The sequence below is a fragment of the Chiloscyllium plagiosum genome, chromosome 19, assembly GCF_004010195.1.
Source record: "Chiloscyllium plagiosum isolate BGI_BamShark_2017 chromosome 19, ASM401019v2, whole genome shotgun sequence".
NCBI classification, from domain to species: Eukaryota; Metazoa; Chordata; class Chondrichthyes; order Orectolobiformes; family Hemiscylliidae; genus Chiloscyllium; species Chiloscyllium plagiosum.
The window spans coordinates 17,236,321-17,249,192 of NC_057728.1; the positions used below are offsets into that span (position 1 = coordinate 17,236,321).

The 12,872-nt window shown below is 37.5% G+C and overlaps 1 protein-coding gene across 2 annotated transcripts in view; it reads right to left on the minus strand.

The window, feature by feature from the left end:
* The window catches only part of sult4a1 (sulfotransferase family 4A, member 1), a 51,736-nt gene that overhangs the window by 5,817 nt on the left and 33,047 nt on the right, over positions 1-12,872 (minus strand). The window contains exons 5-7 of one of the 2 annotated variants that reach the window (XR_006314457.1): positions 11,353-11,447; positions 5,977-6,115; positions 4,488-4,613 (exon numbers count right to left, since the gene is read on the minus strand). Coding sequence is in view for 1 of the 2 variants with exons in the window: in XM_043709202.1 (XP_043565137.1) it covers positions 5,977-6,115; positions 11,353-11,447 (234 nt within the window). In the remaining variant the exon portion in view is untranslated. The remainder of the gene's footprint in view (positions 1-4,487; positions 4,614-5,976; positions 6,116-11,352; positions 11,448-12,872) is intronic. The other variant, XM_043709202.1, reaches the window with a different exon arrangement.

The window sequence follows — 12,872 nt, forward strand, 5'->3', positions numbered from 1 at the left end:
ATGTTGTGAAACTTGAAAGGCTTCAGAAAAGATTTACAAGGATATTGCCAGAGTTGGAGGATTTGAGCTATAGGGAGAGGCTGAACAGGCTGGGGCTGCTTTCCCTGGAGCGTTGGAGGCTGAGGGGTGACCTTATAGAGGTTTACAAAATTATGAGGGGCATGGATAGGGTAAATAGGCAAAGTCTTTTCCCTGGGGTCGGGGAGTCCAGAACTAGAGGGTATAGGTTTAGGGTGAGAGGGGAAAGATATAAAAAGAGACCTACAGGGAAACCTTTTCACGCAGAGAGTGGTACGTGTATGGAATGAGCTACCAGAGGAAGTGGTGGAGGCCTGTACAATTGCAACATTTAAGAGGCAGTTGGATGGGTATATGAATAGGAAGGGTTTGGAGGGATATAGACCGGGTGCTGGCAGGTGGGACTAGATTGGGTTGGGATAACTGGTCGGCATGGACAGGTTGGACCGAAGGGTCTGTTTCCGTGCTGTACATCTTTATGACTCTATTACTCTATGAGTACACTTAAGCGTTTTGGCTTAAGTGCCTGAAAATGTAAAGAAAAGACGTAACAAGTAGCTTGATCAGCTGCTGCAGCTTGAAATAGTAGTGAAAACATTCGATTAAAAATCAAAGCCACAGTGTGAAAATTGTACTGCAGCACCTAATGACCACTGCGTGCAATTACAGGATGGTAAATTTCTTTTGGGTGTTTGCTTCTTTGTATATTTTCCAAATTGGTCAAAAGGTCCAAGTATACTTATACATAAGTATATACAAATACTTATGTATATAAGTATAATCCAGGCAAAAAACAATGCCAAACCAAAGCAGGTACAGTATGAGGAGGTGCGATTATTAAAAACTTGATCAAAGATTAGTTTTAAGGAGGGCTGTACAGGCAAGATGATAGCAAGTTTTGAGAAGGATTGTAGCTCAGGTTGAGGTTTTGGATGTAGGTTTGCTTGCTGAGCGGAGAGGTTCATTCCAAATGTTTTGTTACCTTACTAGGTAACATCTTCAGTGGACCTCATGTAAAGCAATGCTGAAAATACCTGTTTATAGGTTTGGGTTTCTTTGGGTTTGTGATGTCATTTCCTGTGATGATGCTATTCCTGTGGTGAAGTCACTTCCTGTTCCTTTTCTCAGGGGGTGGTAGAGGGGATCTAACTCAATGTGTTTGTTGATAGAATTCCGGTTGGAATGCCATGCTTCCAGGAATTCTCGTGCGTGTCTTTGTTTGGCTTGTTGTAGGATGGATGTACTGTCCCAGCCGAAGTAGTGGCCTTCATCATCCGTATGTGAGGATACTAGTGAGAGAGGGTCATGTCTTTTTGTGGCTAGAAGAGATGATTATGGAAAAAGGGGGGAATGTTCCAGAGATTATGGTGTAGAAAGCTGAAGTCACAGCCACTAATGGTAGATGGAAGGAGTTGGGATAAGCAACAAGCCAGAGTGGAAATTGTTCTGAGTTTTAATATTGGTGAAGATTGCAAGGCTAGGGAGGGGTGAGGACATTAAAATTATTTTAAATAAGATGGTGAGAATTTTAACTTTAAGATGTTATGGCAATGGTTCCCAAACTTTTCAGTATCAAGGCACACTTCAATGAGACAGTTGCAAGGCACACACACCATGGTGATATCAGCAGATACTGCACACTTCTCACTTTGTCAAGGCGCAGCACATTAGTTTGAAAACTACTGTTTTATGGCAGTGGTAGCCAATTTAATTCAACAAATGTGGGGATAGCAATAGTGCATAGGCAGCAGAGTTTTGTATGAGCTGAAGTTTGTGGAGAGTGATGATGGATGAGCAGTCAACAGAATATCAGAATAGTCAAGTCCAGAGATGATGGAGGCTTCGGAAGCTGATGGGCCAATGCAGATGCAGACCAAGTCAGCAGCCTTTGTGGAAGAGCAGATATCAAGTTAGAAACTCAAATTGTCAGCAAACAGGATGTCGAAATTGATCAGCTTCAACCTGAGACCTTGTACTGGAAGAGGATGGTGCATTTGATCGTGTCTAAGGTTGCAGGCAAGTTGAGAAAAATTCAGGAGGAGTGTGTGAGAGTGGAAAAATTCTTCTGGTTCTAAAAGGAAATGGGTGTTCATGATGGTAGTTTGCAATGAGGCGAGGAAACTCATTACCATACCAAATACAGTGGAGGCTAGAAATAGATGTTGAATGATCAAATGTTTAATGCAAATCGAATCAAAGCAGTAGGAGGTGGGTCCTATGTGGTCAGAACACCCTTTGATCTCTATGTTCTTGTTTGCTGTGATCTGCCTTCATTGCTCCCAAACAAAGCTTTTCACTGGACTTGGGTACATGTGACTACAATAAATCCAAAAAAGAAAATTCAAGATGAATTAAAAGCCAACTAATACTTCTACCATTCATTTAAACACATCTTACGTCCAGAAATGTACTCGAATATGATGCAATGATTCTCAGAGGATCATTTGTAATTTTTGACAAGTTTGTATTTTATAATAAAATCAATCCTGTATTGGTTAGAACTATTTCATATTTTAAAAGGAAACTTAACTCTCGCCTAAACAGATTCCTTTTTTTCTACCACAAGGTATTTTCTCCCTTATTTTCATAATTTGTACAATTTAAGGGAGGAACCAAGCCCAAAGATCAGAATGCCATTGACAGATGCGAGAAGACAGGATGAATCAGGAATAAAAACAGAAATTGCCTGAGAAACTCAGCTGTTCTGAGGAAGGGTTACTAGACCCAAAATGTTAATTCTGCTTTTTCTCCACAGGTGCTGCCAGACCTGCTGAGTTTTTCCAGCAATTTCTGTTTCAGATTTCCAGCATCCACAGTTCTTTGTTTTATTTTAACAATATATCAGGAAATGGTTTGAGTTTTAAAATTTGCCATACTGTAGAAGGAAAACTGATTGAACCGAGAGTTCAAAGATTCTGGGCTCCTGGATAAGAAGGAGTTACAACAGGAGTTTCAGTGGTGAGATTCTTCTTCCACAAGGTGAGGATGCAACAACAAAGAAAAGTACATGTACTTCCAGTTACCAGGAATAAGAGGGGAAATTTCATAACAGCAACAACCATGGAATATTAATCAAGTCAGTAAGGTTATAACAGAAAAGTTGAACAGTGGAGAGTAAAGTTGTACAGTCATGTTGAGTAATAAATGTAAAATAGCAGTATTTTTCCATATATCCTATCCCAAAATGAAAGTTAGATGTTAGCTAACATAGCACCAATGTTGGAACAATATTTAAATGTTATGCATAATGAAGAATTCTTATTGGGATGTGTTTCGTAGACTTAGACCTACAAAGGCAAGAATGGACCACTGATGGTAAGTGAAGGAAGCTGTTAGTTGGTTTTTGGATGATATGATGTAATTTCTGTTGACTGTGTTGGTGACATGCAGGACCCAGTACCATGTCGAAGATCTGACTATACAATTGGCAAAAGATCCAGTGGATCTTATCATACTGTGCATTATAGTTTTTTAGCCAGTTTTGTCACCAGTTGGCAAGACCCACACAGAGTCACCAAACACTTTGAACAATTGATGGAAAGTTAAAAAGTGTAAAGTGGTGAAACGTCAACAGCAGCTTGAAGTGTACAAAGGAAAACATGATAGCTGTGAAGATATCTGTGAACACAGCTTTGTTCAAATGGCAACACGAACAGAAACACTAGAACACAATGGTCGCTTCTTTCGAGTTGCAAGTGTTAGACCCCATTGGCTTTGGAGATATCCGTTGTAATGACCAAGTCAGAATTTTAGGAAGTTCACAACTTACAAAGTCACCAGTGACACAAACACTAAGACAATGCAGGGGATAATGCAATGGGCTTGGACTTTCATGATATTGACTACTATGAGTTAATAGTAATTTTCATAATTTTAGAAATCATCAAAAATGTTTGACAGCTATTGGACAGATGGGAGGTGTCACCTTCCTCAGGGAAATAGGAGTGTGAGCAAATTTCCACAAAGACAAAACAGGAAGCGATACTCTAGAAATGGCGAACAATAAAAATAATCATCCAAGGACACCAAGAAGGAAAAAAAGGTCTCAGAGAAGAAGAGGGACCAAAGAATTGGCAACTACAGCAAGAAAAATAAAATCATTATTAAAAACTACAGAGTAATGAAGTGTTTTGTTAAGATAATCAAAATCAGAACTGGAGGAACTTAAAGCAAATTTGTCTAATTTGTCAAATTAAAACAGGGCCAATACTGTGGAGTTAATGGATTAAATGGAGTAGCTCTACAAAAGAATTGCCATAAGTGCCATGAGTCAAATGACCTCTTCCTCTGTTGCATCATTCTATAAAGCACAGTTTTCTTCTAAAATGGGAGATAAATGTGGTGAAGCAAATGCAGTGTGAGTGATACAAGGAATTATTTTTTATTGCAATTTATTTATCCTTTAACCAAAAGCATAAGACAAAAGTAAATGTAATCATTGTTGATTAATAAAGAACAGTGGTACCCACCTTACTGCAATGTACATATGTGCGAGTTTAGATGAAAAGCCATAAAACAGAAGAATGGGCAATGGGATAGGGCTAGTCTACCCTCTCACCAATTACACTAGGTCTTCAGTTCAATGAGTCGACATGCTAAAAACAAAAAGGGAAGAAACTAAAATGCTTCAAACATAAACAAAATGTTAAAATAAAATTGAAAAATCAAAGCAAACAAATGTGCGGCACTTCAAATGAATTACTTTTCACTCCAAATATTCCTTTGGGCAATTGTATTTTTGTTCCAGATATCAAATGAAAACATGAGAAAAGCATTTTTTAAAAAGTTGAACAATTAACAAAATGAAAGCAGACACTTAAATTGAATAAAGATTTGTACACCTTGTGTCTTTCACTCACACACACACACACACGGTGTTGGGAAAAAATAAGAAAAAAAAAGAACAGGAGTGTCAGATATCCTGTTCACTCAGAGAACTGGTTCTGAGCGAGCTAAATAAAAAAAACGAAAGCAGACACTTGAACGACAACAATGATTATTATTTAATACTGAGCTGGTACAATTCAGCAAAAATCACCAAAAACAAAATTGACGCTCCTTTTAACACAACAGACTGTATGAAGTTCCAAAAAGACAGGTAAACCTGATAAGTGTAGAACAGCTAAGGGCCAGAGTTGGATGCTTTCATTGATAACCTGTATTAAAATGGAGTAGTATCCTTTAAAAATTCACATGGAAAATTCAGATTCTGAGTTCCAATGGCTGCAGGGAGCAAGATGGCATCTACTGCCCCAACTGATCAATAGCAAGTCTATACGCTTTCCTCACCTGCACCTGGAAACTCACAATCATATTGTGTTCTTTTTAAAATGTCTAAAGCGCAAGATATTTCAACAACACCTTTGTCATAACTATGAGGCAGAGGTCAGAAAAATATTGCAAAAGGAGGAGTTTGGTAATCAAAAAGTTGGAATTCTGCAAAAGGTTAAATAGAGTGTTACTGTGTGCTTCTCTTGTGACCTGTCATAACTGGTTCCCGAGTGTCTGGAACAGACAGATCCCAAGCGTGCTCCTTTGACTAAAGAAATATAAAGCCAAGATGGAGTGAAGACTGTGGGGATTATTCCACAGAAATTACTCACATTTATAACACATTGAAGAAGCATATACTTCAGTTTACAACATTTTGTGATGTTTCTAACAGTAGAAGTGCATAATCTGTTTTCTACAAATTCATAGAAATATGATACATCCTTTGGAAAGCATCCATATTTATCTCCCTCTGTCCTTATAAGCTGGAGATTCACAAATGCAATGATATATGTTAATATAACCAGAGTTAAGTATGCATACAGTGGAGTAACTTTAATTTTAAAAAAAGATGACATTTCCATTGTTTATGATAATCGTGTGTAATATGACAATTGCTTCACAGTTGCTTCCATTGTTTCATTACAAACCAAAAGAATCCAATCTTCTACTTTTCTCAGTACTCACCTCTTCCAATGGGAAGTGCTTCTGCATTACAGTATTGGTCCACAAGCTGATGGCAGTGTTCAATTATAGATTCCATTTGAGTCCTGTCATATGACACTCCTAAGAACCGCACTAAGAGCTCTACGGTACCTGCAAGGTTCTTGCAACAAGAGGGAGAAAAACAAAAATCTTAACTGGGGATCATGCTGAAAATTGCTGCTAAATTATTCTCCAAATTGTGGAGAGTTATGTGGCATCAATATTTCAAGGGTCAACCCAATATTTCAATTGATAAAAATCAGTTGTTGACAACAAAATATCCAGTTTCTGTTCTTACATAGAACATTACAGCGCAGTACAGGCCTTCGGCCCTCGATGTTGTGCCGACCTGTCATAACAATCTGAAGCCCATCTAACCTACACTATTCCATGTACATCCATATGCTTGTCCAATGACAACTTAAATGTACTTAAAGTTGGTAAATCTACTATCGTTGCAGGCAAAGCATTCCACACCCTTACTACTCTACTTGTTGTTTGTTGAGTGTAATCATCTGATATCATCCTTCCTATTAATTTGTATATTTTAAATGGTTCCTTCTTAATGGGAACCACCATGAATTGTAGCTAAAAGTACATTTTAATGCTAGATTGAGAACTTTTGTACAATACCAACTTGATGGATATTGTATGATATGCATATGGAAGACAGGTTGATTATCTTCCTATGAGGGCACATGATCTGTTTAGCGCTATATGATTTTCCCCTATCACTCAATCACTCCTCTCCAGGCCAAATCAAATCATTTTTACACATCCAAGAAAACAGAAACAAGTCTTTAACCGTTCCACTCTTGATCAGGTTTGGAAGCAAGTGTTCCAGTCTTTCCTTCAGATACATCAACCCCAAGCATTTCCCTTTCCTAATACCTTGCCTCTACACCTCCATTTTAAAAATCACTGCCTTCACTAACCTTCCGTACCTCCATCTTTGATATTGTATCTACTGTTTACTGTATCCAAAGGAAATGGCTTGAAACTTTATGATAAATATTAATGCAAATTTTTGTTGATGAAAATGATTTTCTCACTTTCTCTAGTTGTAAGGTATCTTGTCTTTACTCAGCATGTTCTCACAGTTTCTAAATTGAATGAAAAGTGAAATCTAAATGCTGTCATTCTAAACTGCTTCATTCTGATGATTTAACATGATGTATTATTGCTTCCGGACACCCAACCTCTATAATTCCAAGAAAACTTTAATCTTCAATTGCCTTCAGCTCATCAAGCAAGCAAATCAGAACTCCATTACCTTAGTTTTTTTTTAAACAGATAGGCATAGACATTGGTAGCAGTGTAATGTTCATACCTCTCAAGGAGAGGATAACAAGCAACCTTCTTGAGTGAGTGAGGTGTGACCAGTTGTAGATCTGGAATTTGATGCAATGACTTGCTGTGCAACATGGAAGGGAACCTATTGGTTGAGATTCCTTGTGCCTGCTTCTCATGACCTTCGAGGTGGTAGAGGTGATAGGTTCAGGAGGTGGGGCTCTCAAGATGTCTTGGCAAGTGTTGCAGTGCATCTTGTAGAAGACACATGCTGCAGCCATTGTGTGCAGGTGACAGAGGGAATGAGTGACTATGGTGATAAATTAGGTATCCAGCAAGCAGACTGCTTTGTCTTGTGTTGTTGGAGTTACACTTATCCTGCCTTGAGTATTGATGGTGATGGAAAGGTTTTGAGGAATCACAAGATGAACCATTCGCCCATGGAATGCTCAAGCTTTAACCTACTTTTATTTTCTTTGCAAAACCTTATGCTACGAATTCCTGTTTGTTTAGGCCACCATGGTGTACTCTTCCCTCATGGACAGGAGAGAAATAAGATAGAAGATAAGTCAGCTCACTTGCTATTGCATAGTTCCTGGTAAGGAAGTAGTTTCCTTGGAAATAACAGATTACACACAAAATTACGGAATCTTGATTGTACGATCAGATACCATTCACAGCTTCACTGTCACGTTAGAAAGCTACATCATTTCTTACTTATTGAGCGTCGTGCCCATTAAAATTGCTTTTGAAGCTAACAATTCACGATTAGCTGATGGTTGGGGTGTATGTAGCGTTTGCTTAGACCAAGAATGATATTGTTAAGTTTATGCATTGACTTGCTAAACAAAACAGGTTTATGTTCCAACATGTTTTAAAGATTTATCACAGAGGAGAAAAAGATAAAGAAAAAGTAATACAAATAATCAGGTGAAAACACTGCAGACCAATGCATTGTAATCTTGACAGAGTAATATTATAGGACAAACCTCTGCCAGAGTATAAATTACTGATGCACTTGGTGACTGCCACCTCACCATCAGAATGGTTTCATTTCGAACGAGGTGTGCAGCTAATTCCACCTGCCACCCCCATCTCAAACCCAACTTTCTTCGAAAGAGATTGTTTCATGCTGGAAAATTTTAGCAATTTTTCAGAACGTAGTTGATATAGACAATCTGTGGTGCTGGTATGGAAGGATATTTCTTTTTTAATAATCCAGCAACAAACCCCAAATAGGCTTCATGGATAATTAAAATTCCGGTCAGATTTTCTAAGGATATCTTTTGAAATCTTTGGCGTTGTGATATTGGTCAGGTTGAAACCCATCACCATAGTGTTCTGTTCAATAAATGGACGGATGTTTTTTTGCAGTCAACATTCCTCCCAAATAAAAAGGTTTGCAGACATGATTTTGAATAGAATTAACTAAGAGGAGAAAATGTAGACACATTTGAGAAGAGGTTCTAAATTTAAAAATAGACAGAGAAAGGAAAAAAGGAACACAAATGTGTTCAAACAAAATCAATGATACACGTAAATGAAATTGAGGATTTTCTTTGCAGCAATCTGATTGGGTGACTCTAAATAGAAGTCAGTTTTCAGAGCACATTAGTCCTGAAGCATAAAAACTGAAAAAAAAATTATTCCTAATACCAGAAACACAATTTCTATGTTTGCTCCGATCACAGTTCTGCTTCATCATAGAAAAATCTGGAATCATATAGAATCTTTTATAAAGAACAAAGGAGTACAAAAAGGCCATTCAACCTCTCACCATTCCCAATCATGGCTTGGTCATCTACCTCCATGTCATTTTCCTGCGCTACCCCCATATCACTATGTCATTAGTATTCACATATCTACTGATCTCAAGTGGATGTGTTCAATGATCAGGCTTCCGCAGACATTTTGGGTAAATCATTCCAAAGATTCACTGCCTTCTGCATGAAGAAATTCTTCTTCATCATCTCAGTCTGAAGTGGCTTGCCCTTAATCTGAAACTCTGTCCCTTGGTTTCCCCTCTATTCAGGGAAAGCATTCCTTCTGCATCCACTCTGCCTATCTCTGTAAGAATTTAAGTTTCAATGACATTACCTATCATTCTTCTAATTTTTTAAACAATGCAGGTCCAATCTCCACAATCATTCCTTCTAGGACAATTTGTAATTCCAGCAACCTCTGCTGCATTTTCATAAGGGACAAAAACTGCACACAATACCCAGATGCCATCTTACCAAGGTTCTACACAATTGAAGCAGGATACTCCTGCACTCAAATCCTCTTACAATAAAAGGCCCCATGCCACTTGCCTTACTAATTGCTTGCTTTACTTGCAATTAATTTAATTGCATTGAAAATTGCTTTAATTTTCAATGATATATGAACAAGGACACTCAGGTCCCTTTGTAAGTCAACACTTTCCAAGGTTTCATCATTAAGAAACTGTCTGCAACTCCTATCCTCCAAAGCGGGTAAGCTTGCATTCTGCCACAGTCTATTCCATTTTCCATGTTTTTGTCCAGTCACTCAGCCTGTCCAAATCCCATTGAAGTCTCTTTACATCATCCTCATAACATACATTCCCATCTAGTTGGGTGTCACATGCAAACTTAGAAATGTTACATTTTGCCTCGACATCAAAAGCATTGATATAGATTGCGAACAGCTGAGGTCCAAACACTTAGCTTGCGGTACTCCAGTGGTCATAATCTGCAATCCTACTCTCTGCTTTATGTTGTTGACCAATCCTTAATCCATTCTAGTATATTGCCCCCCACCATCCCCCCAGTCTCATGGGCTCGATACTGATATTGTTTTATTAAGTCCCAGTGTGGGAGTAATAAAAAGCCTTCTAAATGCCCCACATTCACTGTTTCTCCTTTGACACCTTGACTGAAAACATCCTGAAAAAAACTAACACAATATCATTTTCTCTTCATAAATCAATGTTGATTGCTCAATCAGATCATTATTTTCTAAGTATCCAGTTATTCTATATTTTACAACAGATTCCAGCATCATCCCGATTACTAACGTCAGGTTTCAGATCTGGGACAGGACTGTAGTTCCCATTCTTTCTTAAATTGTGAGATTAAACTTGGAAACTTCCAATTTGGAGACATTGTTCCAGAATCCACAGAATTCTGAAAGATGATCACTGTCTCTCCAGCCAATTCTTTCACCTCTCTGCACCAAGGTTGTGTGGCAGTGACCTGCAACATGTGTAAAAGGCATTGAGATTCAATTTTTTCATTTATCCTATGCATAATTCAATATTAAATATAAACAACATTTAACCAAGCAAATGGTAAGCAAGAATTTATTGTATTCCAATCCATAAGAATGTATTTGTTTTCCACACGTTGCGTGCCACTGTCACGTGGTAGAGAGAGAATAGTCTCCAGGTAAGATTGCTGCCATTTTCTGAGCAGATTTTCACTGTATTTTGTAGTGAACTAGACAGATAGACAGGCAAGCAAATAAATAAACAATTAGATCGATAAATAAATAAATAAACAAATAATTAAAATAAATAAATAAATAAGCTTGTTGGGAAGAAAAGTAACTCACAAAGAACTTAATGACCATCGTACTAAGATATAGGAGCAGATGTAGACCAACCTATAGTCTGCTCCACCATTCAATAAGATCACAGCTAATCCTCAAATCTATTTTCCTGCCTTTTTCCTATAACCCTCAAGTCTCTTGCTGATTAAAAATCTGTCTACATCAGCCTGAAATATACTTAACAACCCAGCCTCATCAGCCCTCTATAATAAAGAATTTCACACATCTCATGCTAACTGTGTTCTTGTACGAGTTTATGACTCTATGACTAAACCCAAGTCTCTCTGAATATCAACATTTACAAGTTTTACACCTCTGAAAAAAACATTCGCTTCTTCAATTCATAACACCAAAGTCATTTCAATAGATTGACATGTTAGTTAAAGGCAGACGTGATTTAAAAAGGTCTTTTGTCTTATTCAATTTTTAAAATCACTTTGCTCATCCGGTTCAAATACATTCTATCCCAGACAAAGGAGTGATCCACACAAGACTTACTTTAAGCAGATCTTCATACAATAGGAAGAGGACATTGGAATCCATACGATGCTCCCAGAATTCTTGAACATGTTCAAACCATGAACCATAACCCACTGTAAGGGTGACAAACATGTTAACAACTTAGAAACTCTTCATTAGCACATGAAATATTTGAGAATCTTCTAGGTTATTCTGCACAAAAGAATCAGAAATGGAAAACTCAGTATGGTGGTTTATTTCAAAACTGTTATGAAGAAAGAAATGTTCTTATTGATCCAACTTTGATTTCACTCTGTAGCATTGAACATTCAACATTGTAGACTTAGAGATCTCAGCAATAATTTGAGATAAAAAGATAAAGTCATAATTGTTCTACACTGAATAAAGAAGTCAGCAATATATTTTAAATCTGTGCAGGGTTTTCTCTTTTAATATGAGAGTAAACAATTATAGTTTAAAACCTCTGGGAGCTGCCTATGAATCCAGCCTTAAAATTATGCCGTTCTTCATTATCATTAAAGAATGCAATGCCTGTACATCAAATTACTCTGCATGTTATTTTTTCATGTAGGTATTTATCCACATGTTGGTGTGTTCAATGATGTAACTGTCAGAGAAATTAGTCATGCTTCCTGCATTTTTATCTGTGCTTTTTCCAAGCTTATAATTTCCAGGTTACTCCACAAATTTAGGAACTGATTGTGCAACAATGCAGCAAATTCTGTGCAGACCTCTTGCAAAATTGTAAATGTACAGCTTGGGCTTTAGCCAAAGTGACCAATAACACGACCTGATTTTTAAAGGTATTTTTCTAAAGTGTTTTAGTATGTGCATGGGCCTCATTGAACTCTCATTTCAGGCAATTTTGTTAAAAGAATAGATCCCACAATTAAATTTACAATATTTTTGGACAGTTCCTGCAGATCTATTTGTATATTTAAAATGGATACTTTTGAGATTCCAACTAGTGTGCAGAGCATGTTGACTTTTGAAGCTGAGGCTGACAGATTTCCATGTTAATTGTTTATTTGATTATTTTGACTTCAGTCTCTCTTGTGTTATAGAGTCAGAGACATACAGCATGGAAACAGATCCTTCGGTCCAACCTGTCCATGCCGACCAGATATCCCAACCCAATCTAGTCCCATCTGTCAGCACCAGCCCATATCACTCCAAACCCTTCCTATTCATATACCCATCCAGACCTGCAAGTCTGACTTTGGTTGTGGGTAATTTGTTGGATGTAATTATAAAAGATAGGATTTATGGACATTTAGAGAGGCAAAAATTGATTAAGGATAGTCAGCACGATTTTGTGCAAGGAAAATTGATTAAGTTTTTTAAGAAAGTTACCAAAAAGACCAATGAGGGCAGAGCAGTAGACGTAGTTTACTGAAACCTTTGACAAGGTTCTGCATGGTAGACTAATTAGTAAAGTTAGGTCACTCGGGTTTCACATGCGAATCAATCTTGTGTAAAAGATTTGTCCCTCATGAGCTTGCGAATTGAATATGTAATACGCTTAATGACAGAGTGAC